At 33.5% G+C, this 21,857-nt stretch overlaps 2 protein-coding genes across 4 annotated transcripts in view; one reads left to right on the top strand and one right to left on the bottom strand.

The window, feature by feature from the left end:
* The first annotated feature begins 3,025 nt into the window (after nt 1-3,025).
* On the top strand, nt 3,026-14,498 carry LOC135123890 (uncharacterized). Its single transcript, XM_064048750.1, has 10 exons — nt 3,026-3,054; nt 3,208-3,421; nt 5,425-5,521; nt 6,266-7,065; nt 11,887-13,355; nt 13,404-13,535; nt 13,584-13,771; nt 13,823-13,971; nt 14,017-14,154; nt 14,202-14,498. The coding sequence occupies exons 1-10, from the start codon at nt 3,026-3,028 to the stop codon at nt 14,496-14,498; spliced, it is 3,513 nt and encodes a 1,170-aa protein (XP_063904820.1).
* Nucleotides 14,499-15,167: 669 nt separating this feature from the next.
* The window catches only part of Ranbpm (Ran-binding protein M), a 68,083-nt gene continuing 61,393 nt past the window's right edge, over nt 15,168-21,857 (bottom strand). For all 3 annotated transcript variants that reach the window (XM_064049290.1, XM_064049289.1, XM_064049291.1), the window contains exons 6-9: nt 16,421-16,951; nt 16,189-16,331; nt 16,023-16,134; nt 15,168-15,976 (exon numbers count right to left, since the gene is read on the bottom strand). In XM_064049290.1, the coding sequence (XP_063905360.1) occupies nt 15,843-15,976; nt 16,023-16,134; nt 16,189-16,331; nt 16,421-16,951 (920 nt within the window). In that variant the 3' untranslated portion in view covers nt 15,168-15,842. The remainder of the gene's footprint in view (nt 15,977-16,022; nt 16,135-16,188; nt 16,332-16,420; nt 16,952-21,857) is intronic.

Below are 21,857 nucleotides of genomic sequence, written 5' to 3'. Positions count from 1 at the left end.
CTTAGAAGGTGTCATTTGCAAAATCAGTTGTATCATAGAAGGTGAATATACTACGTAGTCGTCTTTTCAGAACAAAAAATCTTAAAAACATGTTTAAAATGGTAAAACCTTCTAGACAAATATGGATCTTGGAATTAAGCTCCGCCTCTCGATTTGACAACGAATGAAAAATTTATCACAATGGAGAATTATGATCGGGGCGGGTATGGGTGTGTCCTAATCTTTGGCTTAATTTTTTTATTAATATACATAGTATTCTATAAACAACACGATACTCAAAAAAATGTTTTTAATTTCTCGTTGAGAAATAAGGATTTTGCAGTTAATCTCCGCCTTCTTATATCACGATGAATGAAAAAAAAATCATCACAATCGAGATAGGGCGGGTGGGCGGGGTACATTTTTTTCCCTGAATATACTACGTAGTCGTCTTTTCAGAACAAAAAAACTTAAAAACATGTTTAAAATGGTAAAACCTTCTAGACAAATATGGATCTTGCAATTAAGTCCCGTCCCTCGATTTAACAACGAATGAAAAATTTATCACAATTGAGAATTAAAATCGGGACGGGGATGGGTGTGTCGTAATCTTTGGCTTTATTTTTTTCTTAATATGCATAGTATTTTTTGAACAACACGGTGGGTATTCAGAAACATGTTTTTAATTTGTCGTAGAGAAATAAGGATTTTGCAGTTAAGCTCCGCCTTCTTGGCTCACGACGAATAAAAAAATCAGCACAATTGAGATGGGGCGGGTGGGCGGGGCTAGATTTTGCCTTTTTTTCTTAATATATGTAGACTTATTTCGACAACAAGAAACTTATAACATGGTAAATTTTTGTAGTAATCAACTTAAATCCTCCACTTTTCTTCTACAACCCCTTTAAATATGGCTGGTTGAACATCAAAGTTACGATCAACGGCAACTTGGCAGCGAAGTTTATAACTGGCAAGTCTGCACATATTAAAACAAAAAGGCAAAATGTCAGCCCACCCACCCGCCCGATCTCAATTGTGATGATTTTTTTTATTCACTGTGAATTAAGGTGACGGAGCTTAACTGCAAAATATTTGTTTCTTTACAAGACATTAAAAAAATGTTTTTGAGTATCCTGTTATTCAAAGAATACTGTACATATTAAGAAACAAAGGAAAATATAAACCCCGCCCACCCACCCCATCGCAATTGTGATGATTTTTTTTATTCGCCGTGAACAAAGCGGGCGGAGCTTAACTGCAAACTACTTACTTATTTACAAGAAATTAGAGGCATGTTTTTGAGTATCGATGTTAAGTTTTTTTCCAAAAATCGCGAAGTCAAGGGTAGGAACTCTGATTTATTAAAATTTAAATAACATTTTAGGCAAAATTTTGTGATGTCATTAATTTTTATCCTTTAACCATGCTTACGATAACCTTAAAACGTTTTCAAGAATTTAGAGCATCCGGTTTTGCAGTCACATACATGTAGAAAAAACGAATATATAACAAATTATTATTAATATGAAGTCAATGATGAAAAACATAAAAATTAAAAAACAACATAAAAAACAATAAAATAACCGGGAACATATTTTATCATTTGAACCGACCCAAACGTTACGTTAATTTTTATACATTTCATTCCGAAATTTCGTCCTATGTATTTCATTTTCAAATTGGTTGTTGGATTACGTTAATTTGTTAATAAAAAATACTACTTCCCATTTAAAATTTTCCAGTAATACATTTAGTAAATAAGAGTACTGTTTGGTTTAAAATGTTATATCAAAAAGTTCTCGTTCCGAATTCACAATTTTTTGTAAGTAACGCAAGAAAAAAATCGACGTGGGTAAAACTCAACAGTTTATTTCTTAATAACTCAAATTTACACAACTAATCACACAGCGATTATGTACAAAATAATTCTGGCGCAACATTCACTAGACTGGGTTGCCCATCGCGACTTCCGCTTCCAGGCTTTTCTTTAGCGAACGCCGGCCGCTGTCATCGACGATGCGTCATCATCTTCGTATGTACTAGTAAGTTCTCGATGGCCCAATTGAGATAGGGCGGGTAGGTGGGGCTTATATTTTGCTTTTTTCTCAATATACGTAGTCGTCTTTTCAGAGCAAGAAAAAACTTACATGTTTAAAATGCTAAATTTGTTTAGAGAAATATCGATTTTGCAATTACGCTCCACCCCTCGGTCTGACAACGAATGAAAAATGTATTACGATTGAGATCGAGACGGATGGGTGGGGCTTCTCTTTTGGTTTTCTTTGTATAACACGATTACTTAATATTTACAACGGTAATTTCTCGTAGAAAAATAAGGATTTTACTATTAAGCTCCGCCCCTCGGCTTACGACAAATAAAAAAAAATCATCAGTCTTGAGACCGGGCGGGTGGGCGGGGCATATATTTTGCCTTTTCTTACTTCCCGAGCGTAAGCGAAGGAAGAATTGTAATCGAGTCCGTCGGCCGACTCTCTACTTTTACGTTTTCTTGACTTTTCATGACCCCTACAGTACGAATAAATAGGTCTCCGTTTCCGTCTGTCTGCCATTCCGGATTTTTTCTTAATATACATAGCCATCTTTTCACAACAAGAAACTTACAACATGGTTACATTTTTGCAAGGAAATATGGATTTTGCAATTATGGGGCAGAGCCTCATTGCAAAATCGATATTTCCCTATACAAATTTTCCATTTTAAACATGTTTTAAATTTCAAGTTGTGAAAAAAAGTCTACACATATTAAAACAAAAAAGAAATATGTCAGCCCGCCCACCCGCCCTATCGCAATTGTGATGATCTTTTTTTTATTCGTCGTGAACCAACGGGACAGAGCTTAACTGCAAAATACTTATTTCTTTGTAAGAAATTAAAAACATGTTTTAATTATCGTGTTGTCGAAAGAATACCATGTATATTAAGAATAAAAGGCAAAATATTAACTAAACTAAATATTAATTTTTTGTAAGTAACGCAAGAAATTTTGATCCTTGTCCTCCTTATTCTATCCAAGTGTTTAGGAATTATGGAAACCCGCAGTGATGAGGCCGATTAGTGAGTGTTCTAATGCGTAGATACGAAGAAGAAAAATAAAAGAATTTTCTGCCAATAAAAATATTGTTACGTTGATCGGTGAAAAAAATCGACGTGGGTAAAACTCAACAGTTTATTTCTTAATAACTCAAATTTACACAACTAATCACACAGCGATTATGTACAAAATAATTCCGGCGCAACATTCACTGGACTGGGCTCGTTGACTGAGAGCGCCGCTTCGAGGTTTTTCTGGGTTGCCCATCGCGACTTCCGCTTCCAGGCTTTTCTTCAGCGAACGCCGGTCGCTGTCATCGACGATGAGCCATCATCTGCGTATATACTAGAACGTTCTCGACGGCCCATAGGCGTCGTACCGGGACGGCGTGTGGGTTTATTTCTTAACAATAATATAATAATAAAGTATATTTACCTACCAACGGAAGAGCCTTGAATTTTATTCAAATTCTGAAAAAAAACAAAAGAGAAAAATAGGAGTATTAAACATTTTGTATACCTATTCCCCATTTAGTAAAATTTGTTCTTTTTTATTAAATACAGAAATTTACTTCACTGATAGGTATGTCCTTCTTTACAACCTACACAGGACCTATTTTTGATAAAGGTAGATAAATTAACCAATTACTGATATGACGTGATCAATGTTTTCGTGACGATAAAAAATGTCAGATGTTGAGGTTCAATAAGGAGCTTTCAGGACTAGATAAAATAAAAAAAAAAACGTTCCTGCAGCAACGTTTCGGGTCTACCACATCTTCCTCAGTCTACAATATTATGTTTCATGTTGAAAAAAATATTACAAAAAATCGACACTACTGTGTCACAATTTCCACGAAATCTAAAGTAAAAAAATTTATATATTTTTCTAGAGCAAAACTATTTAACAATTAAAAAAAAATGGTCGAAGGTTATTTCAACAGAGCTTCCCTTGACCCTGAAGTACACCAGTAGACATTTTCATGTAGATTTCGACATCCAGAAGTCATTTTTGGCTTCGTTTCTTCCAAAATTTTTATCGCTCATTGAAATATAATAATTTTGACAGTTCCAGAAGCATTTTTTTTTTACTTTTTTCACATTCTAGATTCAGTTTCCACTTCCACTACATTGGAGAACACAATTATCCCCGCACACCCACCCTGCTTTCATTTTAGTGATTGATTTTATCCGGTCTGAATGAAATGAAAGATCTTATCATGAACAGAAATAAAAGTAGTCGTTAGAATGAGAAGAGTGGGGTGGGCGGGACTAGTACTTGCTAAGATGAAACTGATTTTGATAAATGACATAACTTCCAAGGACAGGGGAGGCGGGTGGGCGGGGCTAGTATTCGCTTAAGATGAAACTTAGGCAAATGACATTCCCTTCAAAAAAATAGAGGGCGGGTGGGCGGGTCTAGTATTTCGTAAGATCAGGCCCATTTTGCCACTTTTGGCATTTTCGACAATTTTTCAACCATTTTCAAAACTTAGCTAAAGCCACTTTCTTGTAGATTTCGACGTCTAGAAGTCATTTTCGGTTGTGTTTCTTCGGAAATTCTCATCGTTTTTTGAGAATCGTCAATTGTAATTTGTTTATCGATTATAAAAAAAATACACTGTCAGTCCGAATTTTCCGGAAGTTTTTAACCCTTACAAATTAAAATACGTTACAAAATTTTGTGATGACGTCATCAAATTTTGAGAAATGTCATCTTATTTTATTAAATTCAGAACAAATTTAGTAGTGTAAATTTTGGAAATGACGTAATCCCATTGATGGTGGGGATGGTTGGCCAAATTTTGATTAGTATCATCTACATGATAGTCCTAATACACTTGTAGGTACACCAAAATTTGACAACAATCAGATAGTTGCAGAAACTATCTGAATAATAATGCAAACCGACGGCCAGACGGAAACGGGAGATCACTTTTTCGTTCTCTAGAGGTCATGAAGAGTCGAGAAAACATGAAAGTGGCTACGCTTACGCTCAGGAAGTAAAAATAAAAATATCACATTGGTTTGTTTAACAATTGTTGGCGGTAATTAAATTTTAGTTAATCAGTGTTTGCGTTTTAAAAAAATTTCGAGGAAACCTGTGATGGATAGCTCGGAAAAGTCATAAAATTTAATGAGCAAAACTATTTCAGGATAATGTTATAAATATAGTTAAAAATAGATGTACATGTCAAATCAAGGGTCAAGGATTGCATGATTTTGCAGCTTTATGGTGATAGTGGGAAAAGTGTAGCTTAGATAACGTCACTCATTTTTTGAAGTGAATGAACACACTTTTGGTTAGCATCGTAAAATACGTTTAAAATTGTTCAATTTTTTTAAGACTCAACCTTTGACAATAATAAATAACAGTCGATAACACGTTTACAGGAGCCTGTCGTAACTTTTAATAATTGTAATCACAGACAACTACACTCCGATGATGACGAAGCTGTTACGCTACGACACCTTGAAATTAATTATTGTGGTAAATTTTACCTTTTGTTCATATTTAACTGAGTTTTTAAAAGGCTGCATTGCAGACATTACACAACTCAGATTACACAATAAGCTACTGTTCTAATGACAAAACTTTTTGTGTCTGTCGTTGTCATTAGCGTAAAAGAAATTTTATAATGCGCTTGGGATAAGCCGGGTTTACCTACACAAAAACTGTATAATTGTATTTCTCTCGGTGGTGTTCGGTGGTTACAATATTGTTATTAAAAATTTAAAAAACTTAAAAAATCCTTACTAAGTACCCATTTAATGTTAATTATATTAAGAACAGTACGTCAGTGGAAATGTGGAATATTTTGCACAGTGTATATGCAGATAAAAATTAGCATAAATAACAATAAATATTATTGTTAATGAAAATGTAGTAGATAAGCGAATCAGATCCTGGATTACGTATGAAAATTTCCACTCTCGAATTTCCACACAACACCAAGTTGTTTATAATTAATGTTTATTTAGTGTAAGAATGCGGTTGGTTGGTAATTTCGTAATTTTTTTGCGGTATTTTGAAAATCGTATCAATTACAATTACAAAAATAACCGTCAATTACAACAAATAACACTCTAAACGCAAATACAGGCAACCAACTATACACCAGCGCGGCCATTACAGCAAAATCAACGCCTGCTAATTTTCAAAAATTTGACAAACACGCCCGCCATATTAGATTTCCGCGTTGTTTGTTGTGTTAATTGTTGATATTATTTTCAGTACAACACGATTTTCAGCCACACAAAGCGAATTTCGACAACATGCCGAAGTTACAACTCAAACGCCAAAGCAACAAGGAGAACATTCCACAAGCATTAAAACGAAAAAAGACGCCACTGGGGTCTTCAAGTTTGCGATCTCCAAAACTCCTATTTAGCGAAGAAATCGTCGACCTGACCACCAGCGACAACGAAAGCACGAGTTTGATGAAAAGAAGACGAAGAAAGCTCTCGAGTTCAAGATCATCACGATTTTTTTCTTGTAAAGACAGCATAACAGTAAGCAGTGACGATGAAAGCAATGACAGCACCCATTTTGAGGAAATCTTAAAACTTGTGCAGAAACCGCGGGCTCGCAGAAGCGACAGCGACCGCAGCGCTGAAAAATTCCTGCAATCGCTGGAGGCTCGTGAAAACAAACAGACCAAGGCATCAAAAATTCATAAAGAAAGGGTGCCGTCAAAAAGTGAAAGAGTTGATGGGAGTTTCTTACGCAGCGAGAGTTTTGATTCAACGTTGAAGTTTTTGTTGACTCCACCGAGTGATTGTAGTCCAGTTACATCGTCACAAAGCAGCAGTGCGGACAAGTCTGATTTGAGTTTTGAAGAAATAATAAACATACTTTTAACGCCGGATGCTAGTCCACTGATTAAATCAAAGGTTGTACAGAAACCGCAACCCAAGGTGCAGCCACCGGTGGTTAGAAAATATGAAATTGGTGGATCCACAAAAATGGTAACTGGTGCGGTTTCAAAATATGGGAAAGATGGTGAAGCAAAATATAAGGGGGAATTCACTAAGGTATCGTATTATGTCGGGTTACTTTAATAATAAGCGGACAATGTCCAAGGCTTAATTTTTTCAAAAAACAATATTTTCAGAAACCATTAAATGGAAAATGACGATTTTCGAGATAAAAAAATCTGGGTATTAACACTGTATGTTTTTTGAATTAGCTTCTTGAATTTTAAAATTCCACAATTTTTAGTCAACTTTTCAAATATCTCAAATTTTCGATACTCCTATACAATTTTTTGACAGGTTTTAGCGCACTTTCCAAAATTTCTCAGACATTTTCTTGAAGATTTTGTATTATACATTTTTTGCAAAGACACTAGTTGCGTCCAAGATTTCACATTCTTAAAACAAATACACACACATTAGGAGATCCAAAAATTGTATCAAATTATTTTCAAAAAGACAATTCAAATGATTTTCCAAGATCTTTTGAAATTCTTTCAAACATTCTATAGATTCTAGAGCTCCTTATGATTCCCTGAAACTCTTTCATAAGAACGAAACACCAGAAGCTCTCAAGATATTTTCAAATTTTTTCCAAAAACAAAACAAATAGTTCCAAAGATTGGTTGACATTAATAAACCAATCAAACTCTTTCAAAAGTATCAGGAGCTCCTAAAATCTTTTCAAACTCTTTTACAAAACATCAGAAGCCCAAAGTGATTTATAGATTTCATAGAAAAATTCATCTCAAAGTCATTAAAATGATATTTGAAGAGCTTATGTATCATGGTTTCCTAACAAATTCTGTGCTAAACTCCCTACTGGTTAAAATTTTCTGTGTGGGAAATTTGGATTTCGCAGTTATGCTCCGCCCTTGGTCTGACAACGAATGAAAAATTCGTCAGAATTGACAGCGGGGCGGTTGAAGGTGGGACTTAATCTTTGGCTTTCTTTTTCACCTTATACATATACCTAATTTTCTCTGAACAACACAATTACGTAAGAAGTTGCTTCACATGGTAATTTTTTGTAAAGAAATAAGGATTTGGTAATTAAGCTCCGCCCCTCGGCTCACGACGAATAAAAAAGATCATATCAATTGAGACATGGGTGGGTGGGTGGGGTTTATATTTTTCCTTTTTTTTTAACATACGTAGTCTTCTTTTACTAGCAAGAAACATAAAACATGTTATTGCTAAGACTGATTTTGGCAAATGATATAATAGAGGGGAGGTGGGCGGGGCTAGACTTGCTAAAATAAGGCTGAACAATGTTAAGAATAATCACTAGAATGAAGAAGGGGTGTAGAAAAAACTAAACCCAGCCCCGCCCCGCCCACCCGTCCTCTATTGTTTTAGAGGGTATATCATTTGCCAAAATCAGTTTTATCTTTACAATACTAGCCCCGCCCACCCCCCTTTATTTTCTTAAACGATATGTCATTTGTCAAAATCAGTCGTATCTTAGGAAGGATTAGCACCGCCCACCCGCCCTCTATTTTCTTAAAGATTAGATAATTTGCCAAACTCAGTCTTATCGTTATAAATACAAGGTCCGCCCCCTGACTCACGAGGAATAGAAAAAATCATCACAATTGAGATAGGGTGGGTGGGCGGGGCTATATTTAGCCTTTGTTTTTCTTAATGTACGTAGTCTTCTTTTCACAAGAAGAAACTTAAAGCATGTTTAATAGGGTAAATTTTTGTAGGAAAATATAGATTTTGCAATTATACTTAGTCCTACCCACTCCCTCTTTATTTTCTTAGAGCGTAAGTCATTTGTCTTATCTTAAAAAGTACTAGCTCCGCCCACCCACCCTCTATTTTCTCAGAGGATATATCATCAAAATCAGTCTTATCTTTATAAGTACTTTTATAAGTCCGCGCCCTGACTCACGAGGAATAGAAAAAATCATCACAACTGGGATGGGGTGGGTGGGCGGGGCTATATTTTGCCTTTGTTTTTCTTAATGTACTTTTCACAAGAAGAAACTTCAAGTATATTTAACATGGTAAATTTTTGTAGGGAAATATCGCGGATGGGTGCGCTCTCTATTTTCTTAGAAAGTGCCAAAATCAGTCGTATCTCAGAAAGTACTAGCTACTATTTATTTTCGGCTTCATTTCTTCGAAAATTACAGCAATTTTTTCAAAATTGATAAAATAAAAAAAGACAATTTTGTAAAAAAAAACGTTTTCAAACCGAATTTTCTGAATTGGTCCGAAATCATTGACACTTGACAACTTTTAGAAAACCTCAATTTTTCAAATCGTTTTTTTGGCAATTTTTTGAAAACCCTTCGAGTATTACCTACAGACATTCTGTTGGAGATTTCAACTTATAGAAGCTCATTTAAGCTACATTTCTTCTACATTAGAACAATATTTTTGGAATCGATAAAATGAAGAAATGATAAATTCGAAATTTAGCCCTGAGATCTACTTCCCAAAATTTTTTGACTGTTTTTCTAGCACCTTTAGAAAATTACCTAGACATTTTCTTGTAGATTTAGACTTGTAGAAGTTTTATTAATTTATGATTTTAGAATCACTAGATCTAGATCATAGAATTTTTTGAGGATGTTCAAATTTTTAATACGATTTTTTTACAATTTTTGGAGAACCCTTCCAAATTTCCAGAATCCATTAAATGGAAAATGACAATTTTCGAGACAAAAAAAATTAATTTCAAAGCGAATGTTTCGAAAATCTGGGTCTGGAACTATTAACACTTTGTGTTTTTTGAATCAGCCTGTTGAAATTTAAAATTCCAGAATTTTTAGTCATCGTTTCAAATATCTCAAATTTTCAATACTCCCGTAGATTTTTTGACCATTTTTTGAGCACTTTTCGAAAATTACTCAAACATTTTCTTGAAGATTTTGTCTTATAGAAGCTATTTTCGGGTTCATTTCTTCGAAAATTGCAGCAATTTTCTCAAAATTGATAAAAGAAAAAAAAATTTGTAAAAAACATTTTCAAACCGAATTTTTCGAATTGGTCCGAAATCATTGACACCTTATGATTTTCGAATAGTTCGTCGAGATTTATATGCCAGAATTTTTTGAAGATTTTTGGCAACTTTTGGAAAATCTCAATTTTTCAAATCGTTTTTGTATTACCTACAGACATTCTTTAGTAGATTTCGACTTATAGAAGCTCTTTTAGGCTACATTTCTTCTAAATTACAACAATATTTTTAGAATCGTTAAAAAGAAAATTTCGAAATGTAGCCCTGAGATCTAGTTCCCCAAATATTTTGACTGTTTTTCGAGCAGCTTTAGTAAAAAATTACCTACAGACATTTTCTTGTAGATTTAGACTTGTAGAAGTTATTTACGGTTTCATTTTTTCGAAAATTCCAACAATTTTTTCAGAATAAAAAAAATGAAAAAATTACAATTTTGTCTACGAATTTTTCAAAAATCTTGGTCTGGGAACACTAAACGCTTTATATTTTTCGAATCTTAAGACGATTTTTAGTCGTCTTTTCAAAAATCTCAATTTTTCAATACCCCACGTATGAATTTTTGCGGAGAAACGATACTCGTGTGCAAAAATTTCAACTCGAACGAAAAGAACTTTAATTAACTGTCGAGTGGGAATGGAAAGTAATAATGGATTAATGGAACAAAAATTAATAACAATTTCCTTTTTTATCTACAACATTTTTATAAAAACCTATTTTGACGAAACTCTAAAAGTATTTCAATTAACGATTTTAGAAAAACGATAGAAATTTCCGAAGAAACGAACCCGAAAATGACATCTGAATATCAAAATCTACAAGAAAGTGTCTTCAACTAATTTTATTGAAAAATGTGAAAAGTGCCAAAGTCAGTCCTATCTTATCAAATACTAACCCCGCCCACCCAGCCTCTATTTTCTTAGAGGGTATGTCATTTGCCAAAATCAGTCCTATCTTAGCAAATGATAGATATCCAAAGACATTTTCTTGAAGATTTTGTCTTGTAGAAGCTACTTTTGGCTTCATTTCTTCGAAAATTGCAGCAATTTTTTCAAAATTGAGAAAACAAAAAATGACAATTTTGTAAAAAAAGAAATATTTTCAAACAGAATTTTTCGAATTGGTCTGGAATCATTGACACCTTATGAATTTCGAGTAGCACGTCGAGATCTATATTCTATATCCTAGAATTTTTTGAAGATTTTTGGCAACTTTCTGAAAATCTCAATTTTTCAATACCTAGGACTTGGTTTTTTTGACAATTTTTCAAAAACCCTTCGAGTATGGCCTACAGACATTCTGCTGCAGATTTCGATTTATACCTTATAAGCTTTTTTAGGCTACGTTTCTTCAAAATTACAGTAATATTTTTAGAATGGATAAAATTAAAAAATGACAATTCGAGATTTTGTTCAGGAACCATTTACACTTTTAGAATTAGTCCTGACATTTTCTTGTAGATTTAGACTTGTAGAAGTTACTTAAGGTTTCATTTCTTTGAAAACCGCAACAGTTTTTCGAATCTTTAGAGGATTTTTAGTCGACTTTTCAAAAATCTCAATTTTTCAATATCCTCACGTATGAATTTTTCGATAGTTTTTCGAGCACCTTTCGAAAATTATCTAAAAATATTTTCTTATAGAAGCTATTTTCGCTTTTATTTCTTCGAAAATTCGCACAATTTTTCCAAAATCAATAAAATGAAAAATTACAATTTTCGAGATATACATAGGTATATTCAAAAATTTAATTACACAAACCGAATTTTTCGAAAGTCTTGGTCTAGAACGATTAATTTATGTTTTAAGAATCACCTCATCGAGATCTAGATCCTAGAATTTTTTGAGGATGTTCAAATTTTTAATACAATTTTGCTAATTTAATACTTTTTTTAATTATATTATTTCTTACAGCTAAAGCCAATGAACAATCTAAATTCCTCAAATGTAAGCATGTTAGACGACCCAGGTAATGTTGGACCGACGTCGCAACTACAAAGACACATTTTGGTGGAAAGAAAGAGTACATCAAGCACTTCAAAATTTTTGTCAGTAAATAAAAATAACAGGAGTGCTAATTCGAAAAAAAATACACCGAAAATCAGTCTTTCACCTGCCATGGAAGTGCAACAGAAAAAAACTAATAACCCTAGATCAAATCTGGCGTCCAAATATCACTCAGACGAAGAGGCAAGATTTAAACTAGCACTCACTAGAGCACTATACCCGAATTTAAAAGAAAGAGAAAAAAATGGTTCAGATTTGATCAATGCAAGTGAATTAAATGACCACAATAATGTTAGTCAACATTTACAACTACCACCGAAAAAGAATTCGCAGAACTTGGTCTCGAGTCAGAAGGTCCACTCAGTACCACGGACACGAATGAACAGAAATAACGAAACTCTTGCATCGAGAAATCAGCTACAGAAAAATATTCCTCCACGACCACTAATTTCGAACTGTTTAAAGTCAAAAGAATCAATAAACATCGACACTGTGGAAAATATTGTTGACCAGTTCTTTTCAGTACCTGAAAACAATATATCTCTGGAAACTCAAGCAAGTAATTGCTCACAAACAACTCGATTTAAAGAAATGAGCACGCAAACGTCGTTCAATGAAAGTTTTATTAGTGTATCAACTCTCAGAAATGTTGTACCACCGTCTAGACAAATTGGGTCTATTTCTAGTGCACAGTCCAGCCAAAATGGTGACCTAAATAGCGACTTTAGCTTAGTTTGTCAAGACAACACAATGAGACACTGTTTTGCAAAAAATACCCCTAAGATGTCTCTAGAGAGACAATTGTTGGCTAAACGAAGACACATTTTAGATGTTTTATCTCAAGATGTCACCCTGTTGCCAGATGGCAGAAAAATGTACAACAATATCAGTAAAATTGGTACAGATGAATGGTTAAGGTTTGCCTTATATTATGTTTCTAATGAAGCGATAATTAATAAACGCGAAAAAATGGTTGATATTGTGGAAACCGGAAATACTTTTGATATGTATGTTGATTACCGCACTCAGATACAGTTAAAACGCTACAACGACAAAGAAACAAAAGTGTACAAATTAACGAAAATAAGAGCTCTGAACTGTGGTATTTTTAAAAATGACGACACCGCCGGAAGCACCGAAATAATTACAACAGAAGCGAGTAAATCTCAGCTTCAACTGTCAATCAACGAGATATGTAAAAACCAAAGCTTGAGATGCGACGATTATGATCCACGAGAACTAGACAAGTCGAAAATCCGTATCAAAATTCATAGCATTTTTGCAAAAATGTATGAAGTGTTTGAAAATAATCAGATTCCGAATATACTATACGGACGACAACATAATTTCAAAGATTGTGTTTTTGAGAACGAAAGGTGAAATTTGTGGTCACTGCAACCGTTTTGTTGATAATATTTTTTCAGATTGAAGCGTGGACAGTTTTCTAAAAAAATCAACATGAAATACAAAAACTCTCGTTCTTTGTTTTGTCGCATAGTGTACGTTTTGGGAAAAATTTATGTTTTGCTTCAAACGAATAAGAAACTCACGAAAAGGTACTAAATATTGTGTTAAATCTGTATATTGAATGTTTCGTCTTTTAGAGAATTGTTTTATCAGATTAAACACATAATTGTGCGACAGTCTCTTGTGGATAGAGCTATTGATGAAGTGTCGCGTTTGTTGGGTCTGGGTCCGTGGAACCTCAATATAGTTACTCATTCGGGTTTGGTTTATGGGAATCTCCAACTAGTTTGGGCTTCTGGTGAAAAGACAAACTGTAATTTACCAGGTAGGTAATTAACGTAGTGTTACGATTCCACTTTTAAATTAAAATAACTAGCAACTTTAATACCATACGATTTGGACAATCTCGTCGAAGTACGATCCACTGCCGCTTTTATACTGGTCGTCGAAAAGGAGTCTATATTTCACAAATTATTAGAAGAGGACTTACCTAACAAACTGGCGCGTCCTTTTATTATGATAACGGTAGATTTACGTCACTTGGTTGCACATTTTCACACTAGTTTCTAGGGGAAGGGAGTACCCGACAATACCACTCGCCTATTTCTGAATAGAATTTCAAGAATAATGGCAGTACCCGTTTTTATTATTGCCGACGCTGACGTCTATGGAATTAAAATAATGTTAACGTACAGATTTGGGTCCTTTGTAAGGTACTACAATGTAATTGTGTTTTAAGGAACACCTTATTCTAGGCGAACTGTCACTTGTCGGACGATTTGGCAGTACCGCATGCTCGTTGGATGGGAGTTTTTCCCAATGAAATTAAAAAATACGCCATGAAAAATCAGCCAATAACCAAAAGGGATAAAAATCAAATTCAATCCGTCTTGAAGTATCCTTATCTAAAACAGTACCCAAAAATTGTCGCCGAATTGGAATTCTTGTTGTCTTGTAACATGAAAGCTTCTATTGAAGGTCTCTTGAAAAGTAACACGTTTCTGAGCGAATCGTACTTGCCTATGAAGTTTCTCAATCAAGATTTTATTTAATGATAGATGCGTTCGATGTTTAAGAATTTTGTAAAAACAATAAAACTCATTGTAAGCTAAAAAATTATAATTTTATTTTGTATCAAACACTTCGCTTCAAAACAACGTAATTTAAAAATATACATACATATTAAGTATTTCGACATTTCAATAAAAATTAAAATAACGGATACCTGAAATATCATCAATTCAATACAAAAAATAACGGCTATACTCTTACGATTATCATTTTTTATTTCTTTATAACATTATTTCCCATAGTTTTAAAATATTAAAACAACGCCATCTACAAGATTAACTTTTCACAAGACATCACTGCACGTACACAATCTTTTACAGACAAGAATTTATCACAATTAGGTATTATAATATTGAGGACAAGCTAGTGTTAGTGTGCACGATTTTAAATCACTTAATTACAATGGAATACAGCTGATAGTTCGTAGTTATGTTGTATATTAATCCTATTTTCACCCTGATTTTACTAAGTAACAATCTACCATTTTTACAACTTCTGTCAAAGTGTAATTTAAATTTTAGTTCAATATCCGTGTTAAGGAGACATGAGACCTAGAACTGGTATCTGATTGAAGTTGATATGATCTTAGAACCACGTTTAAGAGAGGAAATCTCGAAAGTAACGTAAGGGCAAATCAAGAAAAAGTAAAATAAAAGTAATTAAATATTAGTTTATTGTTTGAGTAATAACATAATTATGTATAACATATTTACAAATAAACTAATCTATAGTCATTATGTCTAGTTTTCTCAAAAATTTCATAAAAACACCGTGAAACGTAGTCTCTTGGCAATTATATCAACGCCCAAACTTACAACAAATAAATTATCTAATTTCAGATTGAGTTATTTGTTAAGTGACTTTATGCGTAAATACGTTAAATAATAAAACTACGAACGGAAAACGTTAAAACGTAAATTTACCTAAATTAGCCAATCATATACATAAAATCAAAATAACAAACAAATAAATCTAAACGAAAAATACACGACTTCCTCTCTAACCGATTGTAAGGTTATCACATGGAGACAACTGTTCAATAAATGGCGAGGCAAATCCATGCAACTTTTATTTCATGTTATGATGACCTATTGTTGTGACCCGACTCAATTTTGCGCTTAAAACTGATCAACATCACCATCCATTTATTACATACCGACCATCGATCCGTTCTGCCAATAGCGAGAAATTTAACTGCAACTTTAACTATTGGGAATAAGAAAGCTGTTCCTCTTCTTGGACAATTTGACGCAACCAGTTAGATCATCTCTCTGAGAAGAGAATGGCAGTCAGTGCATTATTATGCAGAAGGGCGACGAGAGAGGTCACTGATCCAAGATCTCAACCAAGGATGCGAAGGCACACGAGCCGAGTCCCGACGTGGACATCAGCTTAACCAATTCGTGGGCGTGCGCAATTGCGACTTCTAAAGGCGGCTTACGGGGCTTTTTATTTGATTCTGCAACATTTCGACGTTTTAAACGCCAATCAAGCGTCACACTTACCTAAAATGGCTGAATTTAGGGAAGCACAAACGGACTCCCTTTGTGAGGGCTGCAACTGCCAACCCACGGGACTGGCCCAGGGATTTGAGTACGCTAATAAACTAAATGCATCCTGAAAATAACACGTCATTGTAGACACTTTCACACTCTTCTGTACTGTACTCACTTCCAACATTTTTTGATTTGTCTCACTAGAACCTTTATCTACTGTCAACCGTTGGCTCATACTATATAATTCTCTACCAAATTCTAAGATTCGTTCCACTGCCGGTTTTGAACATGACTTCCGACACACTGGAACGTCCACGTCTGAAACGAAAAATCGTGAAACATGTTAAAAAAAATAGGTTGGCAACACCAACGCGTTCCTTATTTTAGGTTACCATGTTAATACTCACCCATGTCTTCGTCTTCGTTATCACAGCATTCGCCGTCCTGCGTGACATTATTATTATGGCTATTACCATTCTGGTACCCGTTCGTCGAATTATTTGTTTTGCCGTTGCAGGCATCCCCGTGCCCGTTCCGGTACTCCTCGGTGGTGTCCATTTCGACGTCACCGTCGTCCGTGAGTATTACGGGTACTTCGTTACAACTACTACCGTTATGCGTGGGCGCCGTCGTCGTCGTCGTGTTATTTTGATTCATTTCTTCCACGGTTTGTTTCGATTTATTGCTATAGTTTTTCGTCGATTGTATAACCGATGTTTGTATAGGGCTACTAGGTCTAGGCGAGACGCTATACGAAGGTGAATATCCGCTTTTCCTATGGCAAATCTCCACGTCCGAACCGTTTACCATTTCGACGAACTGCCGACATTTGAGCATAAATAGGAGATTCTGGTTATTCTCTAGGAGACCTGGGTACAGTCTACTCGTCCTTTCGATGGCCTCGCCCATCCTACCGGCTAACACTAACTTTAGAATTTCTGGAAATAAAAAAAGGGTTTGTTAGGGACGTGGGGAAATCCGATCAGCAAATCGTGGACGTGGAGAGACAATAAGCATTGTCAACGCCCTTCGCGATTGAGTTGAGCCGTAAAGTTTTGTTTGTAACATTTTACTGGGTTAGACAACCGGAAGAAAAAGGCGAAGGGCGGGGTTTAACAAAACGACTTTCCTTGGGTGGGATATGCTAAAAATAATCAATTGCCAACATTTGAAAAAAATAAGAACCAAAATTTTGAGATGACGTCATTACATTGTTGGTAGGACAAGCAAACAAATTTGGTCAGCGTTTAACCATCTACACGATAGTCTAAAAGTATATCTAAAATTCCGAGCAATCGGCCCGGTAGTTTTGGAGATTATATGTATTGATTTTAGAATTTGTCTCAGAGACCACAAACTTAATCGCTCTAGTACTAGCACACGATTTGCGGTTATGTTAGCCTTATACAGGGGTGTTCAAAAATGGCGCACCAACTCATTACATTGCTAAGTTCACAAGTTTTCAATAACTTTTTGTCGGAAATGTTTTTAATTTTTTATTGTTTCTTCAGTTTTCCACTTTGCAGTTTTTCGGTTTTCAATTTCTCGATTTTTTAATTTTTCATTTTTGTTTCCTTTGTTCTGTTTTTTGTTTTCTGTGTTTTTTCAATTTTTTGGTTTTTCAGTGTTCCGATTTATCATTTTTCTTCTTTTCGGTGTGACAATTTTCAATTTTTGGTTTTTCAATTTTTTGTTTCCTCAATTTTTGCATTTTTTTAATTTTCATTTTAATAATGTAGTAATAATTATATTTAAAAAAAAAATTCACTTTTGTCAATTTTACTATTTTAGAATTTTTCAGTAACTTACTAGACTTTTAAATTTTTTCATTTATTCGATATTTCAATTTTTCGTTTTTCGGTTCTTCAATTTGCAGTTTTCGATTTTTTGTTTTTTTCGTTTTTAATTTTTCGATTTTTTCCAATTTTTTGAATTGAAAAAAAAAATGGAAAAACTGCAAAACTGTAAAAGTGAAAAAACGAAAGTGAGTGCAAAATCGAAGAACGAAATTGTGTTGTAAAATCGAAATATGTATTAAAAATTAGATATCAGAAAATCCGATAATTGGAAACCGAAGTTGCAAAATTCAAATATTAAAAATAGGAAGATTAAGCAATTCAAATGAAAATTCAAAGATAGAAAATTTGAAAAATTGATGAAACGAAAAATTGTGATATAAAATCGAAAAATTTCTCGAATTTTAGATTTTTTGACATTTCGATTTCTCGATTCTTCGACTTTTCATTCGATTTTTGAATTCTTGATTTTTCGGCTTTTAGATTTCTCGATTATTTGGTTCCTTGATCTTTCGATATTTCAATTTCTCATCTTTTAGAATTTCCGTGTTTTGGATTTCTGGATTTTTAATTTTTTTGACATTTCGATCTCCCGATTTTTCCATTTTTTCAACCTTTCGAATTAAAAAAAAAAATGGAAAAATTGCAAAATTGCAAAGCTGAAAAAACGAAAAAGTATAAAATGAAAACATTGAAAAATCGAAATATTGAAAATTAAAGATATCGGAACATCCGATAATAAAAATTGGAAATCCAAAAATTGCAAAATTACAACAGTTAAAAAATAGGAACATTAAACAATTTAAATGAAAAATCAAAGAGTGAAAATTTTAAAAATTTAACAAACGAAAAATTGTGATATAAAGTCGAAAGATTTCTAGAATTTTAGATTTCTGCCTTTTTCGACTTTTCAACTATTCGATTTTTGAGTTCTTGATTTTTCGGCTTTTTAATCTCTTGACTTTCGGATTTTTTTCGATTTCTCAATTTTTTGATTTTCCAACTTTTCAAATTTTCGGCTTTTAGATCTCTCGATTTGTCGGTTTCGGGATCTTTGGATTTTTCGATATTTCAACTTCTCATGTTCTTGATTTTTCATATTTTGGGATTCTGGATTTTTTTTGACGTTTCGATCTTCCGATTTTTCAAATTTTTCGTTTTTTCAACCTTTCGCAAAATAGCACAAACTAAGAAAACGAAAGAGTATAAAGAGAGAATATTGAAAAATCCAAAAATTGGAATTCAAGAACTTGAAAAATCGAAAAATCGAAACATTAGAAAATGAGAAACTTAAAAATCGAAATATTGAAAATTAAAGATAATCAGAAAATCGGATCATTGGAAATCCAAAAGTTGCAAAATTCAAACGTTTAAAAAAAGGAAGATTAAGCAATTTAAATGAAAAATCAAAAATTCAAAATTCAAACGGCGAAAAATTGTAATATAAAGTCGAAATATTTCTCGAATTTTACATTTTTCTACCATTCGAATTCTCGGTCCGACTTTTCAACTATTCGATTTTTGAGTTCTTGACTTTTCGGCTTTTCAATCTCTTGACTTTCCGATTTTTCGATTTCTCAATTTCTCAATTTTTTTATTTTTCGGCATTTGAATCTTTAAATTTCTCATATTTTTGATTTTTCGCGTTTTGGATTTCTGGATTTTTAAATTTTTTGACATTTCGATCTTTCGATTTTTCGTCTTTTCGATTTTTACATTTTTTCAACTTTTCGAATTAAAAAAAAAATGGAAAAATTGCAAAACTGAAAAAACAAAAAAGTATAAAACGAAAATATTGAAAAATCCAAAAGTTGGTATTCAAGGCCTTGAGAAATCGCAAAAAAAAATTAAAAAATCGAAACATTAGAAAATGAGAAACTTAAAGATCGAAACATCGGATAATTGGAAATCCAAAAATCGTAAAATTCAAAAATTTAAAAATAGGAAAATTAAGGAATTTAAATGAAAAATCAAAGATTGAAAATTTGTATAAACGAAAAATTATAACATCGAAAGAAACATTGATAAAACGAAAAATTGTGATATGAAGTGGAAAGATTTCTGGAGTTTTGGGTTTCTGCATTTCTAGATTTTTTGTCATTTTGATTTCTAAATTTTTCGTCTTTTCGATTTTTCAAACTTTGGATTTTTCCACAATTAGATTTTTCGATTCTTCGACTTTTCAACTATTCGATTTTTCGATTTTTGAATTGTTCGATTTCCCGATCTTTCGATGTTTCGTTTTCTCGATAAAATGAAGATTAATTATTTTTTATAATATTTTTTTATTGTTCCTATTTTATACGAAATATATTGTCTCTGTATTGGTACGTCTGTACTGTTTGGCAATAAATTATTATTATTATTATTTATGACTCCCTGCAACAATTCTAAAAGTGTATTTATCTCATGAAAAACCTTTGCATTGGTATTCCCTCCCAAAAATTTAATGCCGTCACATATACAGGGTGAGCCCCCATTAAACTGCACTAATCGAAGGGCGCGCGCTTAGTGACTCACCCTGTATATTGTAGGATAAATCTCTTAAAATACTTCTAATTTTAAAAATTATACAGGGTTAGTCACGAGAGAATTACTTCTGAAAATTATTTTTACGCAACCCAAAATACTAATACCCTGTACCACTTGATATTATCTAAATTTAAAATGAAATGCCTAATCCATGATTGCTTTGACTTTGGCAGTGTCACTTTGACGTTAATTAATTTTTAACATTTTATTTCATCGTTGACTCGCCTCTAGAGCCCCATTGGATCGACGACATACAGTCAGATCAATCTGGGCTATACTGAAGCCGTAAGTGCTCTACCAATGTTGTCCCCCGCTAATGTGCATGTGTTAATTCGCCATCTCTGCGTCACCTAGAGCCTCTTCGAAGTGCAAATCTGCAACCTCTGGACTTCTTCGGCCATCCATTTACAAAAAAGCCGTAGCATCCCCCCAAAATGCCCAACATTTTCAACAGATTAGTAGTTAAATTATTTACTTACTTGTTTGAGTTTGTGTTGTAACCTTTGAATAAAATGCCGTAAAAGGAATTTTTAGAAATAATTTTCTCGTGATTAATCGGTTGCAAAAGATCAAGAGGCACACTGACAAATTTATTAGCGGCGCCGGAGGAGATTTCCGACTGGCTGCGGTACCACCATGGACACTCGCGTAACCTCCTTTTCCACAATTGTCAAAATGAGATTGTCAAACTCAAAGCAATCATGGATTAAGCATTTCATTTTAAATTCAGTTAGTATCAAATGGTACATGGTATTCGTATTTTGGGTTGCGTAAAAATAATTTTCAGAAGTAATTCTCTCGTGACTAACCCTGTATAATGGACTGCTTAGAAATTTGGTAAGACAATAGCGTGGACATATATCCATCGATACATATTAAATAATAAAGAAACTAGTAATAAAGACAGAAGTAAATAAAATTGCAATCAGTTAATTCCTTTCCAAGAAAGCATTAGGTGCGAGGAACCAAATATTATTTTCCTGCTTTAATAAAAGCGCAATTGAAAGTTATTGCCACAATGATAGCGAATTTCAAACAAAACTGATACTTCTTTTCAAACAACAAAACAGAAAAGATTTATTAATTGAAGGACACGGCATCCGAAAGTATATCTGTGAAAAATGTGTGTAAATTGCTTGATGATATAGCTTGAACATACCAAAGGATGTATACAAAATTAAGAAAATTCCAAAATCTATGAACCTGATTAACGTGAACAGATAAACAAGCACAATTTTTTAAAAAGATAAATAACTAAAAATAAACGTGTGTAATTTTGACGGAATTTTAAGCTCAGCATCAGTTTTCTTTAAAAAGCCACCTAATTCGGCAACATCTGGATGAGCAAACAGCTAAACGGCGAAAATGTGAAATGTCCATACAATTAAACATGTCCTGAGATGAGGGTTCGTTCGTACATTGTACATAACATTCTTTTTCCTTAATTAATGCATGGAATAATTAACTTTAAGGGTTACTCTACAAACGACTAAAATAATTTCCCCGAAGGAGCTGT

This window comes from Zophobas morio, unplaced genomic scaffold (assembly GCF_036711695.1).
Source record: "Zophobas morio isolate AGI-343-1 ecotype UQ-CSIRO unplaced genomic scaffold, CSIRO_AGI_Zmor_V1 ptg000007l, whole genome shotgun sequence".
Lineage (NCBI taxonomy): Eukaryota > Metazoa > Arthropoda > Insecta > Coleoptera > Tenebrionidae > Zophobas > Zophobas morio.
This window is presented reverse-complemented; position numbering and strand designations above follow the sequence as displayed.

Bases quoted from the DNA above. Each gene is read 5' to 3' on its own strand.
- LOC135123890 (XM_064048750.1), top strand. From the start codon at position 3,026: ATGGAAACCCGCAGTGATGAGGCCGATTA. The intron at 3,422-5,424 runs GTGGGTTTATTT...ACACGTTTACAG, and splicing joins GCGTCGTACCGGGACGGCGT to GAGCCTGTCGTAACTTTTAA. The intron at 7,066-11,886 runs GTATCGTATTAT...TATTTCTTACAG, and splicing joins ATAAGGGGGAATTCACTAAG to CTAAAGCCAATGAACAATCT.